Source organism: Polyodon spathula, chromosome 3, assembly GCF_017654505.1.
Source record: "Polyodon spathula isolate WHYD16114869_AA chromosome 3, ASM1765450v1, whole genome shotgun sequence".
Taxonomy (NCBI): Eukaryota; Metazoa; Chordata; class Actinopteri; order Acipenseriformes; family Polyodontidae; genus Polyodon; species Polyodon spathula.
In genome coordinates this window covers 73,215,218-73,241,977 of record NC_054536.1, presented here as the reverse complement: position 1 = coordinate 73,241,977, position 26,760 = coordinate 73,215,218, and the positions used below count along the sequence as shown (strand labels likewise).

Genomic DNA, 26,760 nt, shown 5'->3' with positions numbered 1-26,760 from the left:
ACCATGCCCAAAGAGTTGAAAAGGAAAGTTTTGAGTGAGGAAAAGAAGGGTTCAATTCTGGCTTTACTGGCAGAGGGATACAGTGAGCGTCGGGTTGCTTCCATCCTTAAAATTTCAAAGACAGCGGTTCATAAGAACAAGGTCAAGCAGCACACATTGGGGACAACAAAGCTACAGACCGGCAGAGGGCGAAAACGACTCTCCACTGACCGGGATGACCGCCAACTCATTCGAATGTCACTCAGCAACCGTAGGATGACATCAAGTGACCTACAAAAAGAATGGCAAACGGCAGCTGGGGTGAAGTGCACGGTGAGGACGGTTCGAAACAGGCTCCTAGGGGCAGGGCTGAAGTCGTGCAAAGCTAGAAAAAAGCCCTTCATCAATGAGAAGCAAAGAAGAGCCAGGCTGAGGTTTGCAAAAGACCATAAGGAATGGACCGTGGAGGACTGGAGTAAAGTCATCTTCTCTGATGAGTCCAATTTTCAGCTTTGCCCAACACCTGGTCGTCTAATGGCTAGATGGAGACCTGGAGAGGCCTACAAGCCACAGTGTCTCGCACCCACTGTGAAATGTGGTGAAGGATCGGTGATGATCTGGGGGTGCTTCAGCAAGGCTGGAATCGGGCAGATTTGTCTTTGTGAAGGACGTATGAATCAAGCCAAGTACAAGGTTGTCCTGGAGGAAAACTTGCTTCCTTCTGCTCTGACAATGTTCCCCAACTCTGAGGATTGGTTTTTCCAGCAGGACAATGCTCCATGCCACACAGCTAGGTCAATCAAGGTGTGGATGGAGAACCACCAGATCAAGACCCTGTAATGGCCAACCCAATCTCCAGACCTGAACCCCATTGAAAACCTCTGAAATGTGATCAAGAGGAAGATGGATGGTCACAAGCCATCAAACAAAGCCAAGCTGCTTGAATTTGTGCGCCAGGAGTGGCATAAAGTCACCCAACATCAATGTGAAAGACTGGTGGAGAGCATGCCAAGACACATGAAAGCTGTGCTTGAAAATCAGGGTTATTCCACCAAATATTGATTTCTGAACTCTTCCTAAGTTAAAACATTAGTATTGTGTTGTTTAAAAATGAATATGAACTTATTTTCTTTGCATTGTACAAGGTCTGACAACACTGTATCTTTTTTGTTATTTTGACCAGTTGTCATTTTCTGCAAATAAATGCTCTAAATGACAATATTTTTATTTGGAATTTGGGAAAAATGTTGTCAGTAGTTTATAGAATAAAACAAAAATGTTCACTTTACCCAAACACATACCAATAAATAGTAAAACCAGAGAAACTGATAATTTTGCAGTGGTCTCTTAATTTTTTTCTGTATAGAGCTGTATATGGCTACATGAATGGAAGGACTACATACACATTGTGACTATAACAGGACATTTACAGTGGTAAAACCACCAGCATATAAATCTACTCTTAGATGGTCCACTTTCTTTAGTTATTGTTAAAAAAAAAAGGTTTTGCTATATATTTTGAACTACATCTTGACCTATCAGTCACCAAGTGCCTTTGGCTGCACTTAGACCAAAAATATTTTACTAATGTTTTTAAGATGCCTGCCACAAAAATGTTGTCTCTTCCTTGCTGCAATGTGACTTCAAAGTGTTAAATCTGCTTCTTTTTGTTGCCAAGTAACAGCTTATTTTATTTCCTCATATAGTTGCACATCAAATTGACATTTATTAGACTCAACAACTGTAACCTTCTTGCAGTGTGTTGTCTAGTAGAAGGAATCTGTATAAAATGAATGCAATGGCATTTTGATAGCAAAACGTGATCATTCTCTACCCATAAAGCTGCACCACCTCATTAGCACTTTAACAAAGAACATGGTTACTGTTCTTCTACAACAAAATGTTCAACCAGTCGTTCAAAATTCAGGCAGTCATATCTTTACATAATGGAATAATAAACTCAACCCCTGCAGTTGCTAAAGAATAAACAAAGGTTGGCAGGTACATAAGCAAAAGATCTGGGCAAGTCTTTTTAATGCACAACCTTTCAGGGCTTGAATTCAGCACCGGTGTGTCAATGACGCAGTACAGGAATAGCAGCATAGCACACTGGAATTCATTCATTTTTAATGACTGCTCATTAACAAAGTGCAGCCCCAATAAACAACTTTAAATATTCATTAAATATATCTACTCTATTTGAAATTTAGTTAATTCCTTTTTTGTGTTACAGAATGCATTGGCATCTCCTTATGGCAGGGGTGTCAAACTCCAGTCCTTGAGGGCTGCAGGGTCTTCTAGTTTTCATTCCAGCTTAAGCTCTCAATTAACATAATTGATGTAATTATTTGTTGAATTTGACATATTTAATATTTTTCAAGGACTTTTACAGTTGATGGTTTTACAAATGCACTTGATTCAAGGTACACTACCGATGTACCATTTTGATTCCTGAAGAGAAATGTTAAATGTGTCCAGTCAATCAAATAATTAGACCAATTAAGTAACTGATCGCTAGACTGGAACAAAAGCCAGAAGACAGTGCAGCCCTCCAGGAACTGGAGTCTGACACCCCTGCCTTATGGTGACTGCACCTTTTATTCTAGGTCTCTATAATAAATTAAGCGGATTATTTGAGTGTTTTAAGCAAGCATTTTTTATTACTTACGAAAACAATACAAAATGGATTTGATTCAGTAAGCAACCTTTTTATTTTTTTTGAATGGCTGCAAATAAATAAATAATAATGCAAATGTACTGATTTTGATCAGTCTGCACCAGTGCAAAGTTTGTGTTATTGGTATAAAACTAGCAAGAGGCAATTTGCTATGGCACCCATATTGGGTTGGGGGTCATGTTGAGGGTCACCAGTTTATATAACCCTTTGAATTGAATGTCTACCTCAATGGCCTCTGACATTCGAGGGAATTGAAAGTGCATCAAAAAATGAAGACATTTTACCTTTCACCAGCAAGTGAAAATTTGCATAGCTTAGGTACAAGCTTTCTGGTATGTTTCCAATTACAAAACGTTTTCTTTAAATTACAGTGGAATTCCGCTTCATTAAGAAAAATCTAAAGAAATGTATTACAATAATAAATAAAGCCTCTATATAATAAGTAGCTAAAATACTGAAAGGTTGGAATTTTCTCAAGCATAAGAATGGTAAGTAAGATTAATGATAAATGGTTATTTGTCACTAGGCCTTTTTAGACTTCAGCCTACAGAACAACTGAGCAACAGAGGTCTCAAGTTATTTGGTAGCGTTTGTGTTTATGTTGGATTTGAAAATCATTTTAACAAGCATGTTAGTGACTGGATGAAAACCACTAAGTGCCCTGGAGGTAAATTTAGGGAAAACAGCAGTTCTACATTTCCTCGCTGCCAAATATTCTGCATGTATAAATATAGTAAGTCACTCAGTAACAGGAAGTCTGTCTCTTGACATGATATAACAATACACGGGTCACTGAAATGCTTGAAAAATCAATTGCTCAAATAGCTTAAATTATATGGTAAGCAAAGGAATGTTTCATTAATACATCTTGTTTTATTAATTAAAAAATGTACTACTCAGTTACACACACTTACATGCCAGAGTTCATATGACACATTCTCTCCTAATTATTGTACACCTTTAGGTGAGGCTACTGGTTTAATAATAAATACAGAAGTATTTTAAAAGACTATACACCATGTTATCATTTACCCATGTCTTATCAGTTATATACAGTAAATATGATTTTGATGTGATTCCACAAGCATGTAGCTCTTAAAATGACATGTGGTGTTCTGTTTTTATCCCCCACGGAGGATATAAGCAACATTATAAAAAAAATAATGAGATGACTGAAGGCTTTACTCCTGTGGTGTGAGTTATGGGGGCAGATCAAATAAAAAAAACATATAAACCTGCAATAGGTTACACTTTTGTGTATGTCGATGTCTTACATAACTGATTAACTTGTTACTTAAATAGCATAGCAATATATAAAAGCTGCATCTGCCTGTTCCAAGGCAGCAGTTCTGACAGACCTTGATGCAAGGCTGATCATAGGCTCACGGTTCAAAGGTGGTTCTGTATCCCAGACTGCACAAATATCTTAAGTTTCCCATGTAACAGTCTCGGAAAGGATGACTTAGGGCCATTCTGCAGGACAGACTATGCTGCAAATCTTCAGACGCAGCTTGCATGGTATTTATTTAGTCAGAGAACAGAACAAAAAAAAACTCCAAGGTAAGCAGTACAGCAGTAACACTATTCTCTCTCTCTCTCTCTCTCTCTCTCTCTCTCTCTCTCTCTCTCTCTCTCTCTCTCTCTCTCTCTCTCTATATATATATATATATATATATATATATATATATATATATATATATATATATATATATACATACACACACATTGTTATGCATCACTAGTACTATATGTAAGGCTATATAAACACCAATAAATTACATACTGTTGTTTCTATCTGTTATGCTGAATACTGTATAATAGCATTCCTTTGAGAGAATGTATGCATGTGTACACAGCTCATTAATTTTAAAGTAATTCATCTACCATTTCCTTTGTGAATTCTTGTATTTGTTTTAGATCAAATTACCTTGGGGCCTTTGTTTATCTCAAATGACATTTTTTCATTGGAAAGGAAATTAATTTATGACTATTTTAGGGCATGCAATCCTGTATGAACAAAAAAACAGGATATGCTTGCCAATTATTTTAATTTAAGTCATATTTTAAAAAAATATATATATTTTTTTGTTTTGTTTTGTTGTTTTGTTTTCCGCTATCAAGCAATGACTGAAATGTGATACATTTTAGAAAATGCTTTGACAAATTACTTTAGGCTATAAAACAATTCATCATATCTTTCTGTGGACTCAAATAAGCAGCTTGTTATGTGATATGTGACAATAACATTAATTTCACCACACTGTGATGGACAGGAAAGAAAAACGAAACTTACTATAACTTACACTATTCATTTAATAACAGGTTCCAGCTTGATACAAGATTGGTTGCGTTTGAGTTCTTGGACATATTCAGTTCAAGCTATAACTCAACAGCGTGTGCAGCTCTGCAATATATAATGCTTTGGGTGTGTGATACACCAGGTAAACGTCAAGGCCTTCAACACACACAAAGATGTGTATATTACACATGAATCGCGCTTATAAAATGGCTATGAGATAGCCAAGGTATTCAAATAAGGCGTTACCATGGGTCTCTTGGCCAATCAAAGTGCTCCTGTCTGTCCTCAAATTAAAAGTACAGTAAAGATGTGCAATATATTAAACAGTGCTCAAGGGAACTAAACATAAAAATAAAATTGTTCTACACTTTGTCTTTCCACCCCTCTTGGGGATTCTCTCCCAACACACTCAGCCTGTTTGAGTGTTTTATCTCCATAGCAACAGACACGGCCACACTTCTCAACAAACAACACCTACTCTCTGCAACTCGTAACCATCTTACGGAAGAACAAATTGGTGTTTTATGTTTAAGTCGTCTGTGAGGAATCATATTCAGAAATAACCATAACTTTCAGCAAGTGCATTTAAAACAGTAGGGCAAACCCGAATGGAAATGTAAACAGTATCCCGCAGGTATTTCTTCAGAACGCAAGTTGTAGCTGAATGTTTTTGCATGTGTGCGGTGGACAGTGTGGTACTGGTACTCTCATAATTGTGAAGAACAGCTAGTAACTGTAAGGTAAGCGCAGATTTTAAACTAAAATAATTGTAACATTGGGGAAAGTTATATTAAAATTGACCGATTGTAAATTAAGGGGTTTGTTTTTTGCGATCTGTCTATGGTGCTGCCTTGGAGGTTCATTTAGCATGTGAGATTAATTCTTGTTTATTTCGTTTTTGGTTTTTTTTTCGTCTCTGCATTCAGTGCCACACTTATTGAGTGAGACACATCCGGGCAATAAAGTTTGTACGTTTTGGGTAATATCTGTTTCATCATAATTATATAATAATGTAATTCGTGTAGAACTTCAGCTTGCCATTGTATAGTTTGCAATTTTTTCAGAAATATAGAATAGTATGCTGACTGCAGCAGTAGCTAGATTTTTTAACTGGTCTCCTATTTCTTTCAACACAACCGGCTAAGCTAGTTTTCAGATGCGCCGAGAAGTCTCTTGAAGGTTATGACAAGGAATAAGTGAGTTGTGTGTAACACGGGACCTATTCAGAAAACGTATGCTGTTTGTTTTTACTCCAATATTTAATTAACTCTTTATTTTTAAAACGATAACTTTTGGCATTACTGCTGTTAAACAAAAACTTGAGAGTGCTCAAAAGTTATTGCTTTAATTTGCCTTACAATATTTTAATTCTAGTTTTGTTAAACAAACGGGAAATAAATAAATACTGTAATAAACGGTTTGAACATTTGCCCCTTCTACTTTTGAGTTATGTACTAAAATGTTTTTAATGTCAGTTTTTATTATTGAATGCAATTTTTATTTCATTTAATTGAACTGTTCTCAACAGTTTAGCTGAATCCTGTTGAAGATGGCGGTGAAGAGAAGAATTGAGAGGAACGATAGTTCCTCGTGCCAAGTTATCAGCGGTCAGCGAAGCGCGAGAACTAACCACACTCTTTTCAACACGGATAGTTTTAGGCGTTTTCAGGGTATTGGCGCAGCAAAAGTAAATCAGCCAAAAGCACCGTTTCACTTTTAATTTGTATTTCCCTACACTCTGAGAGGAAATGTAGAAAAAAGCTCACTACCTGTCATACAGTAAGAGAAATAAGTCGACAAATCAAGGTAAAAATGTACTTCTCCTTTTTCACCCAACGTTTTTTTTTTTGTGTGTTTTGCAAACCCCGGACACATTTAGATGCGTATGTATCGGAGACCGGTGCTGGTTGTCACACTTTTTACTCTTTACACCTGAATGTTTTTTTTGGGGGGGGGACATTCTACAACGCTTTTCGTCGCTTAATGTACTAAAGAATGCAGCTACAAAGTCCAAATTAGTATTTGCCCACAAACAGTACCATATCTGATATAAATTATGTGAATGTATATGAAGAGGAAATATAAAACACCTACGTTAAGCCTCATTTTCCCATTATAAAAACACGCTTAACGTGGCTTAATGTATCCAAATCAATTGCTACAAACTCCAAACTTGACACAATGTGTTCAACATAGGAAACTATCCATATAGTTACAAGCAGTAATTACAAAAGGAAGCAATTAAAGACACATTAAGACTCTATTACGCATTACATGGATAGCGCTTAATGTGGCCCAATGTATCCAAATCTATTGCTATTAACTCGAAACTTGACACAATGTTACTTTTCCAACTATCCATATATTTAGTGAAAACAGTTGGTAAAACACCTTATAGGTAAGCATACATTTGACAGCGTAAAGCCTTTATTAAGTTCAAGGGAGTTCTTCTGAAAAGGTAACATTGTGTCAAGTTTGGACTTAATAGCAATAGATTTGGATACATTAGGCGTGTTTTTATAATGCGAAAATTACGCTTAACATGGGTTTTATATATTTCCTCTTCATTTACAGTCACATAATGTTCATCAATCATATGTGGTACTCTTGGTGGGATAATATACCAAATTTCGACTAGATGCATTTTTTAGTACATTCAGCCACGTTAAGCATGTTTTTATGATGGGAAAACAAGGCTTAATGTGGGTCTTATATATTTCCTCTTCATATACAGTCACATCATTTATATCATATATGGTACTCTTTGTGGGCTAATATTGTGCCAGATTTGGACTTTGGAGTTTTTAAAAATGAATGACATTCCTTTTGTCACATTTGATCTTTTCAGAGGCATGACAGTGTAAATTGGATAGAATTACAAGAAACAAAAACTCTTGGAAAAAAAGCAAGAGACCAAAATTTCAAGTCAGCAACTTAATGAAATCAAAGAAAACATATGCTTCAGCAGGCGGTGTTTTTATTGATTTGATGAAACATAAAGACATGGTAATCGACTTAAAAACAGCTTGTCTTGAACATCTAAACGGTCCGCTACGGTAATGCTATGCTTCAGTACGTAATTCTGCTACTCAAATGTACTCGATTTTGTTATGTTAGCCCCAGTCTGTGTAAACAGTGCTGACGTAAACTGCAACAATAGCCTGTTGTGACCAAGCCAATTAATAATCCAATAATGTATTTTTGTATTGGCTTATCCAGGTTAGCAGTATTAATGCGTGAATAGTGAACTTTGTCTCTCCTTTTCTGTATCTTTTTATTATCAACAAAAATACATGATTGGCATTTTTAAATGTTTGGTCACTAATAAGGCAAACATTGCAGGTTATGTCAGCTCTGTTTACGGAGCGATTGAGACCAGCACAGAGGCTTCGTTCATTTTAATTAATTACAATCAATGGAAACGTTGAAAACCTCCAGTTTAATGTTTACAACAAGTAATAGTACCTTGTCTGAGGAACAGTACTGTGAAAAAGTATTTGCCCCCTGTCTGATTTTCTGTATTTTTGCATATTTTTGATACTGAATGTTATCAAATCTTCAACTAAAATCTAATATTAGATAAAAAGGACCCTGAGAGAACAAATAACACAAAATTTTGATACTTATTTCATTTATTAAAGAAAGTTATGCAACAGCCAATACCCCCATGTGAAAAAGTAATCGCCCCCTTAGACTCAATAACTGGTTACGCCACCTTTAGCATCAATAACTGCAACCAAATGCTTCCTTTAGTTATTGATCAGGCTCTCACAGTGCCGTGGAGGAATTTTGGCCTACTCTTTCACAATTTTTTTATTTAAACCCTACCACCACCCCCCCTCCCAATTCTCTTTCTTGCAGTATCATGTAAAGTTAACTCCTGTCAGTTTTCACGTATTATTCATTGTGCCACAGTGCTAAAAGTTGAGTGATCAAGTTGAACAGTCACCTGAAACGTATGTTAATGCTTTTATGATACTGCTAGTAAGACGTGCTGCACCAGACAAAAATGTCCTTCAGGCAGGTCAGTAGTGATGTCACTGAAACAGTTTTGCTGCTGTAAATTGGCAACAGAATTTGTTCAAATGACCTTACAGGCCTTGATGTAGTCACAGTGCATATTTAAACGTATGACCATGCACGGCTAAAGTCCTGCCAAACTGAATTGATACTTTAGCACATTTTAATTAGAATTTAACACGTTTGCTGCAGTAAGGCTTGCCAGTAGCAATGTGAGACTAATAACTGCATAATGAGCATTTAACACATTGGCATAAATTGTGCTCTTATTGAGTTAGGTAATCCTGTATTAGGTAATAGGTATAAAAAAGCTATTTTGGATAACTTTACTAAAAGGTCTTTAAATTAATTGTATATGCAATTTAACTTAATTTGTTTTGGAGAACAGAAGCCACATGTGTGATTTAAAGTCATTTCCCGTCTAGAATTATAACATATTGAACAGGAATTTTAGGGAGACAAAACATTTATGTTTGTGTATAGCACAAAAAAAACAAAAAAAAAACAGTGCATTAAGATATATTTTATGATTGGAATCATTGCACTATGGGAACAAAGATCTAAGTACACTTTATATTTACTTTGGTAACATGCTGACCAGGTAAATGACAATTTAATACCAAATAATTTACGTACCTTCAAAAATGTAATTGTTTAATGGATGCTTTTTGGGGGGTTTGTGTTCTATGTCTGCATGTTACAGGAATTATACACAGAGGGATAATTCTATGATAAAAGCAGTAAAGTAGTTTTTAGACCCTTTTATTCTAGATCCTTCAAGTGGAATTATACATTACAGTATTAATAATGAGTTAAAGTGAACTATGTTCCTTATATTATTCTTTTATTCTTTTACCTTTATGCTTTAATGTCAGGTTTTTAATATATAATTTACTGGTATATAGAATGGCAAATATGTTATTCAAGTGGAGAGTTGTATTTATTTAATAAAAGAAAATGATTAGTACTAGTGAATAATGTTTTTTTTTTGTTGTTGTTTTGTTTACGAGACTGCTTTTTAAAAAAAACAAATTGTCATTTTCAACATAACGTTTTCTTAAATTCATCCATTCGTTTATGTAGGCTAGGATGAAAACATTCAATAACTTTTTTTTTTTTACTGTACATTATCAGTTTCAAAAAATAGAAACTTATTTAAATATCTGTTCATTTAGAGTTAGCCTATATATTTGTTCTACATGTTTTGTTTTACAGTCAATGTCAGAACCATAATTGAAGCTAAACATAAGTTGTTGTCTGAAAATCTTCCTGTAGCAGAGAAAACATGGTCCGTCTGAACGTGGATCTGATTGCTAAAAGCAGCATTCACATAAAGAACAGAAGGGATGAGCCACTGGGGCAGTATCTGAAGAAACTTACTCACCTGAATTTTTCTAACAAGAACATTGAAAACATTGTAAGTATCTTACAATATGTTCTTCTATTTGTAAATACTGTATGTTCACGCTGCTCCCTCATTATTTCAGGATTCACCACAAATTTGGTTAATTTACTGAAATTTTTACTTGTACTATACTTTACCGTAGAAAGTAGCACTGTTTTCAATATTTCAATATTTTTTAATCTGTAAGCCTGATAGCAAAAATAACAAAGGAATACTGTACTTATGTAGGGAAATGAACAGGTAAATTAAGAACAGTAATACCGAATACCCATAATGTATGGGTGCTATTGTTTTGTAAAAGCTCTAGAAAAAGAAAAACACAACTCTACAATTACATACTGATCTCCTTTGTAAATACAAATGATTGGTCTATTAAAATATAACCAACAGTCAACACTGTGGTGGCAATTCAGTTTATCTAAACAAAGTCAGATCCAGCACTGTTCGCATAACTAAGGGCTCTTGTGTACCAAGGTTATGCAACTCAAGAATCTCACAGTGAATATGCATCTCTTTAATGGAATTCCTTAAAATATTTGTAAAACGTCACAAAAGTAACTGTTATAACATTGTACTTTGTCAATTATTAAAATGTCAGTTATTTTATTAAAATAAAATTAAATAACTTTCACTTAAGCTGTAATGAGGTACACATAGAAAAAAGAGAAAATAAATAAGGAAAAGTTGTGATGGTGCTGTATATCTGTAAAATGGCTTTTATGACAATTATATTAGGAATTTTATTTCTGTAAACGAAAAGGCTATTTTTCATTAACGTCATGCTTTACTTCCACCTGTCAGTTTTCACCCTTTAAGTATTTGATATGGAAAACAAGACTCTGTAGCAGGGAAAAGCATTGGTATAATGCGGCTGCCACTGTTTAAAAATAAACAGGATATCATTGAAAATTTTTTTGCACAATACTTCTGTGTGCTGTTGTTCACGACATTATCCCATATAAGCCATATGTCTAGGCTCATCCCAGCAGGAATTGAACAGGAAGTGATTCTAACAACCTTCAGATTAAATGATTTTCTGTCAGGATTGGATTTAACTGCAGTGTACCATGAAAGCCATACAGAGTATGGTAGAGTTTTAAAACATATTTAATGTTTCCATGTGGTTCTGTATATTGTGCACAGTACACTGTAATAATGTAATGGCTCTTGACAAAGCAAAAAGCAAAAACAGCATTTGATATACTTAGGGCTTCTGATTTTTGGTTTTAATCGATAAAACCCGATAAAACACTCGCGATACAAAAAAAATAATCAGTGGATAGCCAATAAACACCGGAAAACACTGTAAAAACTGTGGAAATGGTTAATCAATTCACATTGACTTTACCCTTTTCCCATTAAAAAAAAAAAAACTAAACCTACTACAAAAATAATAATAAATACATTTCCCAGTGCTCTTGGGCAATGTCCCGCCTTCCTGAATACTTTAAACCCGCCCCAACTAGCACATGGCTACATTTCTATTGGAGGCTCCGCTTGCGAGATTTAAAACAAGATTACAATCAGGATGGAGGCTTGTTAGCGGGATTTAAAGCTGTATTACAGTTATGGTACAGAGGATTTAAAACAATTGTGGCGAAATGTACAAATATGCAAATACACAAACACCCCAGAAGAATGTGTGACCATAGGGATTTCGTTGTGGAAGACAGTGACAATATGAAACGTTGAATAAATGGTGTCATATAAACAAAAATACTGAATGAAGAGGTCTCTAAGCCACTTGTACTTCCTATTTAGACAAAGACGCTTGCCAGGGCTACCTCCAGCAGATCTCAGATAATAAAGGACTACTTGGTGTGGCCTTTAGTTATAATAGAAAGTTGTTTTCAAAGCCATGACTCTTCTAGGGCAGCTTAACTTGGTTGGAGTTCCATATTTTGGCCATAACATTTCTTATAGCACATATACCTACTACATGTATTGAATATTAAGACCTAAAAATGAGATTCTCTAAGGGAATGGACGTGAGTTAAACACATTTAGGTTGGGAACTGTTCAGGTTCTGATTGCTTTGAAATGGATTTCTATTTGAAAAAAGTGTAATCTTTTTTTTTTTTGTGTGTTGTTTTTTTAGGATGATCTCTCCTTGTGCAGAAAACTCACTGTTTTGTACTTGTATGATAATCAAATAACGCAGATCTGCAACTTGAGTTTTGCTTCGAATCTCACACACCTGTACTTACAGAACAATAACATAACACACATAGAAAACCTGTCGTCACTACAGAGGCTGTCCAAGTTGTGAGTATGGAATGTACTGTAGTATCTTAATTTAAAAAATAATCCACAACTATTATCATAATAGGCAAATATGTGTTCATTGTTGTGTATGATACTACGCTTATATTAAAGTGAGAAGTATTTTTTTACATGGTACAAACCTGAATGTAAGCTACATGAACATACAGCACAACCTTTTTACGTAGTTATTTGATATAAGAAACTTGAAACAATGCTTGCATAAATAAATAATGCTCTTAAGTTGTATCATATAACAGTGTCTGCTTATATTTGGTATGATCAGTTTTGAAGCTGTTCTTTCTAAAATGTACCCACCTTCCAGTTCAACAATCCTTTAATAAATATACTTTTTTGTACTTATACAAATATATAGAACCTCACAAGTATTAGTAAAAAGCAACACAGAAATCTCTCTCTTCCTCTGTAGCCATGCATTTTTGTAAAAACAAGTCAAAGCATTAGTACAAAGCCATTGTTGAGGAATGTGCTGAAAATATCTTGCTTGTATTTACTTAAAATGTTATAACCTTGATACATCCTTTAGCCCTATCAATCTCTGTCATAACTTTTTAAAACCTTTGTGCTTTCTCTGATTGCAGGTACCTTGGAGGTAACTGCATCACTGTAGTGGAAGGGCTGGAAGGGCTAGAAGAACTGCAGGAGCTGCACATTGAGAGTCAACGACTTCCCCTTGGAGAGAAGCTCCTGTTTGATCCCAGGACCCTCCACTCGCTCTCAGTAAGAAGTGACTGCTGTTCTATTTGTCTTCTTGTCAGATGACTGTCTAAATGTTTTAGGAAGGATGAGCTGCTGGGTTAAGGATCAATTCTACACATTTTTTTTTTTTTTTAGGATCAGTTTTCAAGGTAGTCAAGGACTTTTAAGTTCAGTACCTATTTTATAAAGTAAGGGATTAGATTACTTCCTCGGGTGTAATGTGGCGGTGTTAGGCAGTTCTTTTTCTCAGTGAGCTCAGGTACATTTTAAAGCTGAGGAACTGAATTAATGTGTGTGGCAAAATGATTTGCAGTGCACAGGTGCAGAGGTGATGTGATACGTAACAGAAGACAGACAACAAAGTTCACGGTCCAAACAGATCTTTATTTGTAATCCGTGGTCCTTGCGACCATAAATAATAATCCCAGGCAATACACAGCAAAGTGTATTGCACGGTTTTAAACCTTGGATTACAGTCCCGAAATAATAAGCACACAAAGACACACACATGATCACCAGTCCAGAGTAAGTGCTAACGTGCAAGTGGTGAAGTACAATTTATTCATGTACAGTTGTGAAGTGTTGTCCGAGTTGGTGCTGGCCTTAAGCGACAGCTCCCGGTACGTGTTAGCCGTCTAATAACAACAAACGACTAGAATTAGACATAACAAAACAAACAAACACTAAACACTAATGGTATGTTTTGGTTCTCCTTTTAGCGGTTCGCTCGCAACCATAACAAAGGAACAGATCGCTTATCCATGTCCCCTTTTGTACCGTCAGCCACGCCATTTTGGTTAGTGAGTGCAACCGTTTCTGTGGTTGCACATCACTTCCCTTATGGGGCAATGATTTGGTGTACCGTAGCGCTGCCCCCTTTCTAGATGGCTGACTTCCACCTTTCCCTGGAATGAATTGTCAGACCATCCAGTCCGGGACACTCTTCCCTTTACACAACGCCCTCACAGGTTGGGAGGGAGATTATAAAAAAGATTCTTTCTCTGTCACAGTGTGTCTTTGTTCACTAGCTATCATTCTCGAGTTTGTCCTGTGTTGAACTAAATGAATCAGGTGTGGTATTGGTGTTGTTTGATTAATCTATACTCATATTATTTCAAGTGTCAAAAAGAGAACCAATGTACATATTCTTATTCACACATGAAGTGAACAAAAGATCAAAAATCTGCTTTTATATTTATTTTATTATCATCTCCCCACAGTAAATATACAGTAGTGATCTACCATACACAACACAATTTAATAAAGAAGCAGTTTGTCTTTAAATTTTAGCTCCCCTTCAACAGTTTATTAAAATAAAATCTGTCCTAATAAAAAGGCTCTTATAAAATGGGTCATGCTTTACAAAACATCAACAATGATTTAGCTTTTTTTTTTAATTTTTTTTTTTTACCTAAAATGCTTTTCAGATGAAAACAAAATTTAACTCTGTAGTTAACTTCATGAATAATAAACATGATTTACATGATACCAGAAACCTAATACTAGCAATCTTTGAATAATTAAATAGACTGCAAAAGAACAATATTTTTTAGATAAAAACAAATCTTCTACTTATATTGAAGTGTTCTTCACTTCAGATACGTCGTACACAAAAGCAAAGATGGTTTGTGAACTGTTTGTAAAACATGCAAAAGAATAAAAGTAACGGTAACTTTTTTAATTTAATTGAATAGATTTGTGTTTATGAAGCCTTCATTTAAACATTACATTACAACACAACTGCAGTATACATTGTAAGTCACGTCTCCATTGGAACCTGTTACCAGCATATAGAATATTTGTAGAATATTGTATGGTGCTGATATCCCCCCATGTAAGTAGCTGTCACTTATTTTCCTTGTATTTGTTTTTTGTGTGTAATAGCTCACCTCCCATTCTGCAATGCTAATATTTTCATGGCACTCTAGATTTAAGAAACAGCAGTATTTAAAGCCACATTCATTTTGCAGCATCTCACAAGGTGCACGCCAACTTAATGTTTTAATCCCAGCCCTGGTAATAGTTAAAAAACATGTGACAAATGAACTTGATGAGTTAATCAGATCATTTATATACCATTCGTTATTTGTTAAATGCATTTGAATAAATGCCTTCTGATTAAGAATAATTGTGCTAGAAATACAGTAATGAATCTTTTCATTGATTTATGATTTTTACTTTGTGTTTGAACGAATGTTATTTGAGGTTGAATCCCCTAAAACCTTTTTTTGCTTCTCCTTTTTTTTCAGAAATCTTTGTCAGTTTTTAATGTCAGAAACAACTGCATTGACGACATAAAAGAATTGGCCATTCTGCAGAACATAACTCAATTTTTTGGTGAAGATAATAAGATTCAGAATTTGAAGGTAAACTGCATTGCATTTTAAAATTCAATACAAGTGGTTTGTTTATCCATTGGGTTTTTTTTTTTTTTCTACAGCCTAATAAGGAATTGGGTGTTATGCACATTTCCCAATGCTATGAAATGTTATGGAGAGATGCGATCTATTAAAGCAGTATCCTGTAGGTACCGCAAAGCTTGTGCGTGCCTGTGTGCTGCCTACAGAGTCAGAATTAATAAGCAATGCAGCAAGAATTCCCATAGGAATGCCTTTGCTGACAACTTATTCAAGCATGCATTTTTTACTGGACCGTTTTCCACAGAATGATGGATTCAGTTTTCAACAAACAAGTATTTCTGAGATTGTACTATGCAAGCTTAGCTTGGATACAAATATAAACTGCATAAATATGGATCAAAACTTTCGGAGCATTGATACTGTATAAGTAATAAAGTATTTGCAGTCAGTGTTACATTGCTCCATCAGAGGTTAAGTTAAATGGTATTACTGTTGAACATTTTTTAAAGTACTTGTTTTTTTATAGTTACTTGAACCTTAAAACATAAAGAAAAGAGATTGTTCTTCAGAGTTATGTAATACAACTAACTGCAGTACAACTGGCATCAAAGAGCCTTTCATGTTTAACTGGTAGAGCTTTTAATTTATACAACCTCTGCCCACTATTGATTTAACAAAGACAGTACCCAAAAAGATAAATTCATCCTTCTCACAATTTAGTCAGAAACCAGAAGAAAAATTATAGATTTTCTTAAATAGATTATGACAGGCAGTCAGCAGGGTGACAAATTGGTGTCTGCAGACCCAGTTAGTGTGGCTGAGTTAGACATTCCATATACAGATCGAAGAGCTGGTCAAATACAGGTTCATAACTGGTCATCATTAGCAGAGTAGAAGTCTATTGCAGATCCAGTGGGTGCCTGCTGAGGTACACTTAACACTTGCACGTGGAGTCTAATTTACTGCTCAGTATTTTTATGGCAAGTCCCTCTGAGTGACGTGTCTGACACGGTCATTTATCAAACAGAAAGCGCACTGCAGAGAGGGGTCCCTTTAGAACTGATTACAGAATGCCTGAAAAGTGGAAGCACTTTAGTTGAGACAGGAAGGCAGAGAACAATCAGAGCGTGTCCAGAGAGTAATCATATTTCCACCCTGGATTAATGTTCTTTTAGATAAACATACACTGTAGGCAACATGTTCTAGGGGAAAATACAGAGGTAACTTGTAAGTTACATGACATTTGGGACCTAATTTATTAAAACAAGAGCTGGATCTGTCTTCTTTTTTTCATTTACTTTTATAGTTTTTATTCATTTACTTTTGTAATTTAAAAAAAATAGTTGGCTGATTAGTTTATTCGGTTTAGGCTTTCCCGAAATTATAGCTTGTAAGATTATAATAATAATAATAATAATAATAATAATAATAATAATAATTATTATTATTATTATTATTATTATTATTATTATTATTATTATTATTATTATTATTATTATTTCACTTTAAACATTACTTTTTTAACAGTCTTTTAACTGTGATGGATTTTAATACACTGCAATTCAATGTTAAGCATGCTACAGAATAACACATCATTTATATACGTTACACTGTAATGTTTACTTTATTTAAATAAACAATACTTTCATTTACAATCTGTTTTCTAAGATTTAATTCTTAAACATTTGGTTTTACAATGTATGATACCTGTGCCCTAAAATGTCTAAACCTGTTCTTTCTTGGACCTCGCTCTGCAATATTTTTTCTAGTCTTAGGCAAGTTAAGATAGAGTTTCTTTAAATCACACCTAAGAAAAAACACCAACAGGATTGTACCTAATTAAAGGTTAAATAATTTCGATATATATATATTATATATATATAATATATATATATATATATATATATATATATATATATATATATATCGCTCTGCCATATCAGCTAAATTTAGAAACTTGAACTGGGTTGGACAACAAAATCTCAAGAACACCCTAAACATCCCAGGATTTTGTATAAGTCAGTTATGTATCAATACATACAATTTGTTTATTGAACCTTTTTCTGCTGTAGTTATTTTTTACACATATATGTAAAAAAAAACCTAACTGAGTGTCTGAGCACTTAATCCAGTGTCGTGTCCTCTACTGGTGAAATATTTTTATGACATTTTTAAAAAGGGCAGAATTGTTTGGAAATAAACCTTTGCTGCGTGCTTTTTGTGTTAATTTTATTTAATAAATGTTTGACAAAATCACTGTGATTAAGCTTGAAGGCTTCCTTTAGCTTAATTTTAAAGGCCTATAGCAGTGTACCTTAAGAGCCCACAGACAGTATTGACATGTATCTGTTTCCTGTCCATAAATAGTGCTGTAGACTGTGTAATGGTTTCGGGAGTTTGATGGAAATGTATGTGATTGAGAGATGTTGCAGAAATTATAAGAGCAAGATAGACTATTAATCATACTGTCATATTTTATGCAAATATTAAAGTGTGGAAAATTAAATTAAACCAGTATCCCAGTGATATGTTTTATGGGAGTATTTATACACTCATGGAATTTAAAACAGAATTGCCCATTGTGGCGAAATGTAAAAAAATACCTAAACACACAAAAAACCCTGAGAATATGCCCATGACCATAAGGATTTTGTTGTGGAAGACAGCAAAAGAAAGAAGGTACGGTTGAAGTGTGTAAGTACTGTCGAGTTATGCATATTGTGACAGAAAAAAACGAAAGTAACCGAAAACAGTAATTTCATACAGTATTTAAAACGAAAGCATTGAAAAAAAAGATTTGCATAAAACTCATAGCTAAAAAATAAGCACCGAAAAGTGAAATTAATAAAAACTGAAAAACAGAAGTCCTACATATACAGTATGAACACAAGAGGGCTGCTTTAATTGAAACAGATTTAGATTGTACTTGGATTATCAGCAGTCTTATACAAAATAATCCTTTTTTTATTTGTTTATTACAGTTGTAGCACACAATGAGTGTAATTAAACATCAGAAAAAAAACATGCCTAAGTTTTGCAAACTATAATCTTAATAGCTCCTGTTTAGTAACTTCAGGTCTTGAATGGATGTAAAGTGTGCATTTCACATACTAGAATTTTTCAGAAGTAGAAATTTTTTGTACTTTCATAAACAGATGGGTTTCAATAAACATATACCCTGCTAGCCACATTTGGATGCCATTTCAAAACAATAGGTCTGTCTGTACTATAAATTAAAGCAATGTATAGACAAGACTCAGAGAAATTTAATGAATGAAGTCTGATTGTTTGATAATTTACAAGTAGTCCCTATAAAGTCAACAAACTCCTTGTGGTTTAGAAGCCAATCCTTGGATGAAGAAAGTAAGAAAATACTACGTAAACGTTCAGTAAAAGGTCCTAGAAAGGATGTGTAATGCAGTGTGAGTTAAATATCCTGGGATTGGATCATTGTTCAGCCACTGCGCTCAAGCTAATTTTTAGACCTCTCTCCTCAAACTATGTTAGTATATCAGGGGTTTTTAAGTGTAATGCAAAAAATTGGTCCTGTTAATTGAAGCCATCAGAGTAAATACTTAATTAGATTAGTATAACTTTTTGGACTGTATTAGGAGAAAACTGATTTTTGATGTCTGCCATTATATCAATCCACTTTACAAGACGGCTCACAATAACAAGTTCTTGAACTTGATGGCTTTAATTGAAATAAGATCTATGCTGATTTTATTTTTCAATGTGTGCACATGATTTAGTGACAAATAATGTTATTCTTGTATCATTGCAGGAGTTAGAATTGGTTTTTAGCCAATGGCCTTTACTCTGGCGGATGGATTTGAGCAGAAACCCTGTGTGTAATAAACCAAAGTACAGAGACACAATTATAATGATGTGCAAAACTCTTGGTAAGAAAATATATTGCTGGGGATCTAGATGTACTGATATCAAAACCCTCTTAAAACCAGTAATAAATAAATATGTTAATTAAACAAACAAAAAAATCTTATCTTTAGATTGATTTTTTAAAATGAGATATTTATTTTAATGACTGAATTGTGAGTATTTTCTTCCTGGATACTGTATGTGTTATCCACTTGATGTATGATCTGACTGTGTGTACTGTAAGTGAGTAGAATTCCTGAATTTATCTTTGGACTGTATCACTTTTATTACACCACTTAAACTTAAGTATGCAAAGGGGTCCCTGAGTTGTTCACCTGGTAGAAGCACGGCTGCGTGGTGTGCAGGGTGAGTCATACAGCACAGGGGCGCGTCCTGGCTGTGCAGAGTTGCTGGTCTTCGCTGAAGATTGTGAAGGGAGCGTCGCGTTGGCTCTGACACTTCCGTGGGTTAGGAAGGCAAACTCGTCAGGGACTGCTTCTCCTTATCATGCTACTGTGAAGCCTGCTGGCCAGGCTCCCAGTGAGGTCAGAGTGGACACGTGCAGGGCTGGCCTTTGTCCTCCAGAGGCTGGTAGCTCGCTGGCATCCGCTGTCGAGATCCTGGGTGTAAAAGAGGAGGCTGGCTTGGTCGTGGGATCGGAGGACGCCCACTGGGTCTTCGGTTCTCCTGAGCTGTGTAGGGAATTGCTGCGGTGAGGAGAAAAAATAATTGGACATTCAAAATTGGGGAGAAAATTAAATAAAGTATTCAATTAACTTATTAGTCCTTGCAGTTTAGACATCAGTAATTTGATTAATAAGTAAACATAACAAAAAAAGAAAACACTAGCTGCAATATGCATGATAAAAAAAATCTGTTTTTTATTTTTATTTTATAGAGGTTCTTGATGGGAAGGATATAAATGAAACATCTAGACAGTTTCTTATGAACTGGAAAGCTTCAAAAGAAGCCAAGAAGAGAAGCAAGGATGAAAGACTAAGAAGCGCACCTGGAGCCTTCTCAAATCCTGGTGAGATGCTTTATTTTAAATCATATTTTCAAAAAAAATGTTATTACCTTGAAAGGCACTTAACTCAAGGAATTCAATTCCAGGTGTGTATAACCAAATATGTCTAAATGTATGCTTCTTTTTTTTTTTTTTTTTTTTTTTTTTTCAGTTGAGTTTCAAATTGGTAAACCACGTGTTCCGAGGAAGCATTTAGAGTTTGTTTTGGATAAGGCACACAACCTGCCCAGTTCTGTTGAGGACCAGGGTGTAAAACGGCCTTTACCAGGGAGAGTGGATCGCAGACAAATCCATGGCAATGAATTAAGGTATGTCCCAGCTCTGAAAGTCTACGATAATTTGACTTAGTTGTTTCTTGATAGTTCTGTAACCTTAACAGTTTGTTATCCTTGTTACAAAACAAATGGTGGCAATATTTAGCACATAGGTAAATGCTTTGTGAATAGGGTCCTTCATTTCTGTCTTCACAGATATATAACATGTACACATTATAAGAATATTTCAACCCTTTGGTTTTACAGTTACTGTATAATATATATTGTATTTTTCCCTCTGTCAATGTCTTATTATTCTGATTTAACAAAATACTAACCAAAAAACATCATTAATAATAGTATGTTAATTAAACCTCTCAGAAGTGAATACAATAATAATATGTGCATTGTCACAGTAAGTCATCTCATTCTTCATTGTATGTCAGTCATTTTAAACTCTGTTAACCACAGTGAAGTTTATTCCTGTACAAACGCATAACATTTTCAGTTCATGAACACAAGACAACGAGACACAGCATCTCAAGTGTCAGTGTGTGTGTGTGTGTGTGTATATATATATATATATATATATATATATATATATATATATATATATATATATATATATATATATAAATTGTAAGCTAGTCACAATTAGGGTACATGTAACAGGGGATGTTTTGTCTCAAAAGAAAAAAGAAAAATAATTACTTAAATTACTTAAAAATAACTACTTATTTCCTTCTTTTTTAGCCTCCCACCACATACTTTTTTAGTTTTTATTATTTTTCATATTTTACAAAATATACCAAGTGTAAGCTTTCTGTATGTTGAATAAATACATTAACAAATACTTTAAAAATAAATATGTTTTATTTGACATGGAAATCATTCTGCTGATTGTTAACTAAACTGGGCACTCAAGTTGCTGTTTTTTTTTTTTAACAGCGTATATTAAATGTTTTTCTCTGCTTCTTATAAAACTTGAAAAAATAAGATAATTTTGTTTTTCAGCATTAAATATAATGTTGAGTCGTCTAAGAAACAAGTACAATTCATATCATAAAATATTGTTTAGAAAATCAATAGAAAACATAATTTCAATGGTATTAAGTGATTCCAATATAAACATTTTTCACTTAACTGCTTATTTCCTTCCTTTTTTTATGTGTTTGTTTTTGATGAATGGCCTGCTTTTTGTCAGTTGATAAATCTCAGAGATTTTATTCCTGCAGATAAACAGCATTTTCTTTTCTGCTAGTGACCCAAAGGTTTGCTTGCTGAAAGGAGAAGCCTAGTTTCAGGCTTTGACCAGGTTTTATTTGTGCATTTCAAAGAGCACACGGGGGCCTGTCATGCTCGGCTGCTCCTGTTCTTGCAGAGGAAATTTTAAGGTTTTTTTCTTTTTTTCTCACTTTTATAATTTGTTATTGATCAAACTTTTTTCAAAGCTTGATGAAAACTGATATTTAATATGTCCATCTTGTGCCTGTCATTTTTAATGTGCTAAGTTTCTCTTCACATGATTACAACTCTACACCTGAATTTTGTAATTTATTCTAGATTCGTCAGGGGTTGACAACTGTAGTTCCAAGTTTGCCCACCTCTGATTTTAATCCTATTGAGTCAAATGTAATCTCCTTCAGGCAGGTCCCCCAGCTATATATTAGTGATGCTACTGTGAATTACATCAGAAATATAGCTAGTTATTACTTCACAGATGGGTTATGGTATTGTTTATTTACATTTTAGGAAACAAATGATTCTGCTTAACATATGTCTCCAGTTTTATCAATGAAATTACTTGCTCCAAATACCATTATTACACTAGAGTCTGTTGATGAATGACTTCAAAATGCTGATATAATTTACCTTGTGTAAACCAAACCTCCCTACATATCTATGTGTATTACTAACCCACTTAATACTGTGAAATGCCTGGGAAGCCTGCAGGAGCGCAAGGGCAAATGCACCAGTCAAGATCACCACCTTGCTGCAAGCCGGATTTACAGTATAACATTCAAGTCACACTGTAACTTACATCCTCATGGCACACAAACTGTAAACAATAACATTTCGTGGTGGCTGTCCTTCCTGTAATTTGTTTTTATTGTGTGGGTTCATTAATAATCTGGTCAATGCTGTTTGTTTTCAGACTTCCCTTTCTTTGTTTCACATCCTGCAAGTTATTCTAAAGCAGGTCAAACAAATTACTGAACTGTTATTTTGATGAGTATAAATTAACTTTTTTAATGTTTTTTTTTATTTGTGTTGTTGTGAAGTAATTGTAAACATATAATGTTTCAGCAAAGTAATATTTCTTCTCTGACACCTATGCTGGATTTAAAACCCTCTTTTTTGTTCTAAGACTAAAGTCAAATATCTATTTCAAGCCAGATGCCAGAACATCTTATACCCCCTTTACCTTAGTGGGTATTAGTAATGCTTCAAATACAGTGAATGTTAATTGGGAACACAATCATTATCTGTAATGGGCTTCTGTTTATTTATTAAAAGGGAGGGAATGAACAAATGCAAACAACAAGGTTCACTGGTAACAGTGACAGGAATCTAATTGGATTTTCTGTTTGTTTCACCACTCCAGAACTGATTCACAATTCACCTACAATTTACGTTTTTTGTTTGTTTTTTTTAATCTCAGTCTGCTTGTTCAATGCATGTGGATTGAGCTCATTCATTCTTAGATAAACAGATCCAAACAGCAGCTTTACTGAAACAGCATGTATAACCCATTACCCAGGCATACATACACACATATGTACAGTAGTGAAGTGTCTGCCATTGTACACACATCTCTGCACTTGATCACAGGCAAAGGTCAGTCACTTAGGGACGTGGCTGACTAGGGAGGAATACCTGTGACTTAAGGAGAACCATTCTGCCATGCACAACTTTGCAAACTTAATCCCTAGGGTTTGTTGTATTAGATGGGAATTCAAAGAAATGAAATTTTGTGTGTGTGTGTGTGTGTGTGTGTGTGTGTGTGTGTGTGTGTGTTTTGATAATACCATACAATTCATATGAACAAAGGATTATAATAAGACTATGGAGTTTGTACTGAATGAGAATTCAATATGAAATCACATTTGACGTTCATATTTCTATTCCTGGTGAAGTAAGTAACAAAAATGATGGTTGATGTCTTGTCTGTTTCTGATTCTTTTCTTAACACAGACATCTGAGTTTGAAGACGCCCCAGTTTGCACTTGCAGTGCAGGATGTATCTGAGACCCTCACTCCTCACTCAAGTGTCCCTGTGACCACTTTCAAGACCGCAGATGTACGTTTTAATTAGATTAGTGTATTGTTTAAGGAATAGAACACAAAATTCTTATTATTTTCTTATTATCCTCAAGATTTTATTATGACTGTCTTGGAAATAAAACTTTTAAAAAGTATGTATGGTCATCTAAACTGCTCAACTTCTCTTTTAAGTTCAAGAACAGCCTTGTTCTTTAATGATGGGAACCATGAATAAGCAACCACAAAGGTTCAGTCCCTTCAGTGACCTGGTAATTCTGGTCTCATTGTAAAGGCATAAGTCAGTGCTCTAAATTTCACTCAATACTGTTAACCCCCTTTTATCAGTGTGCCATTAAATTGTCTTAACTGTTGCTAATTTAAATGGCTGCTAATTGTGAAATGCACTGTCTATTACATTATAAACCAATTTTGCTATTTTGTCTTTCATTGCAAAAATGTATGCTGTTTATTTTATTTTTTTTAAACTTAAGAAGAGGCTGTGTAAGTAAATGGGATTACAGTTTCTTAAAAACACAAAATTCCTTGGCATTTACTCAATGATGGATTTGCCTTGTGTCTGCGGGTTCTGCTGCAAAGGAATAAAAAAAAAATGGAGAGACATAATTAATTTATTATGACATTTGCCTTGTTAATGTAATATTATGTTTTGAAATTATATCGTTACTCATGTTTAAGAAACTTGAAACACTGTCTCAGATTGCTCACATGAACTTTGTTTATGTTATTAATAAATCCTAAAATTGACTTTCTGAGCGATGGATGCTATCAAAAGACAAAGCTTTTCTTCCCATTCCAGATGTTTAAAGATGAATGACTGAGATGTGATAATCCAGATGTAGTGGTTAACATTAAACCGTTTATGCACAGCATACCTGCTTAATTCGGACTGCTTAAGTGCTAAACTTTTAAAAAACAGATGTCCTGAAACAGAGGTTTTTTGGTTGTTTTTTGACAGTGAATTGTATTAAAATCTAATATTCCTTCTGACAGTTAATTATTACATGTGATTTAAGCACATTCTACAAAAATAAACTTAAAAGAGCCGTTACCTCAAAATATGTTTGTTGTACTCTACTGCATTACATAATGCATGAAGTCTGTAAGTTGCTACTACAGTTTGTGTTGCCTGTGTGTTTCAAGGAAATACAAGGATAAATAATAAATTCTAACTTTTTTTTTTTTTTTTTTTTTTTTTTAAGTGCAATAACCAGCAAAATGACATTGCAGAATCAATCATAGTAAAGAGTAAAGTAAGGGGTGGGACTAAGAAAGCTGGTATGAACTTTAGAAATCTTTAGTCTAGAACTCGACCAAAACCACAAACACAACAACAGGTGCATTATTTAAGTAAACACCATGCTTCTTGTCCTTTAATGTAATCAAATCAATATTCAGATGAGATCCGCAGAAATGGAAAGGAGGTTTCACACATTTCTAAGAAGCAGTTCAAGTCCTATAGAATTCCTATTAATAAATGATTAACTTCTACTTTAATAACACAGGTATATTTTAATAAGCTTAGGGGAAGATTTTAATGACACCTCCCCAAAACTTTTAAACCGGATCTTTTATGAAACTCAAGCAGGATTAATGTCAATTTTGACATGCAGACAGATAGACAGGTGCCTTCACATTTCTAGATTGTGATACACTCAGTAGCTTGGTGCTGAAGCATTTCCAGAGCAAGTTTCATCATAAATGAATAAGTGATTCTCTAGATATAGAATTTAGTGTGCCATATGGATGGAGAGATAGGCAGACAGGATGCCTCCACTTACCCGCAGATTCATAGACTCTTAATAACTTGTACTATCTGTCATTTTCTAATTTCTGCAGAATTTGACAATAACTGTTCACTTGATAAATTATTTCGTTCTTCAGTTGCTATCAATTAGTAGCAGCCCCATTGAAGGCTTATGAGAGCTCTCTGGAAACCATGAACACATTCCACAACACAGGATAACTGGAATGTACTGGAATTCTGACAAATCTATAACTGATATTGACCAAACATAATGCATAGATGCCTTTTAAATTTAGAGTGATGTTTTTTAGTTTATGAGATCTGCGAGTTCCAAGTCAACAGTACTGCAATTTACAGATTATCTGAATTTCACTTTAATAAAAAAATTTAAAAAACCTGGCCTTTATTTTCCACATCTTATAAGGCCTGGTGTTTGTCATTCTGATTACTTCTAACTCCACTGAAACCATATGATCGAGATATTTAGAGATGCTTGATACCTTTCCATCATTGCAAATTGTATTTCATTTCTATTACAAACTCGGTGATGGAGCTTTAGCTTTACTGTAAACCAAATTAAAAACAATCGGTTCAGATCATGTTTCACATTGCCGAAATTGCATATTTGATTTTTGCTGAAGCATAAAATGCATTTATTTTTTAACCAAAGCTTGTCTTATTTATTATGTGCTTTAGACATTACGTTTCGAATTGTGCCTTATGCACGAGGACATTTGGCAGCGGGTGTAAACGTTGACACGCGCTTGAAGGAATTAAGCCTGCAGTACTTGCCATCACCTGGGTCTATCTTCCTGCCAGGGAATGGTTTCAAGGAAAGAAGAAAAACAG

At 34.5% G+C, this 26,760-nt stretch overlaps 1 protein-coding gene across 1 annotated transcript; it reads left to right on the top strand.

The window, feature by feature from the left end:
• Positions 1-5,387: 5,387 nt before the first annotated feature.
• Positions 5,388-25,206, top strand: ppp1r42 (protein phosphatase 1, regulatory subunit 42). The gene is made up of 9 exons (XM_041245877.1): positions 5,388-5,695; positions 10,251-10,392; positions 12,479-12,645; positions 13,245-13,383; positions 15,612-15,728; positions 19,507-19,624; positions 20,500-20,631; positions 20,780-20,936; positions 24,078-25,206. Exons 2-9 carry the CDS (start codon positions 10,261-10,263, stop codon positions 24,196-24,198), a joined length of 1,083 nt encoding a protein of 360 aa, XP_041101811.1. The 5' UTR covers positions 5,388-5,695; positions 10,251-10,260; the 3' UTR covers positions 24,199-25,206.
• The last annotated feature ends 1,554 nt before the right edge of the window (positions 25,207-26,760 follow it).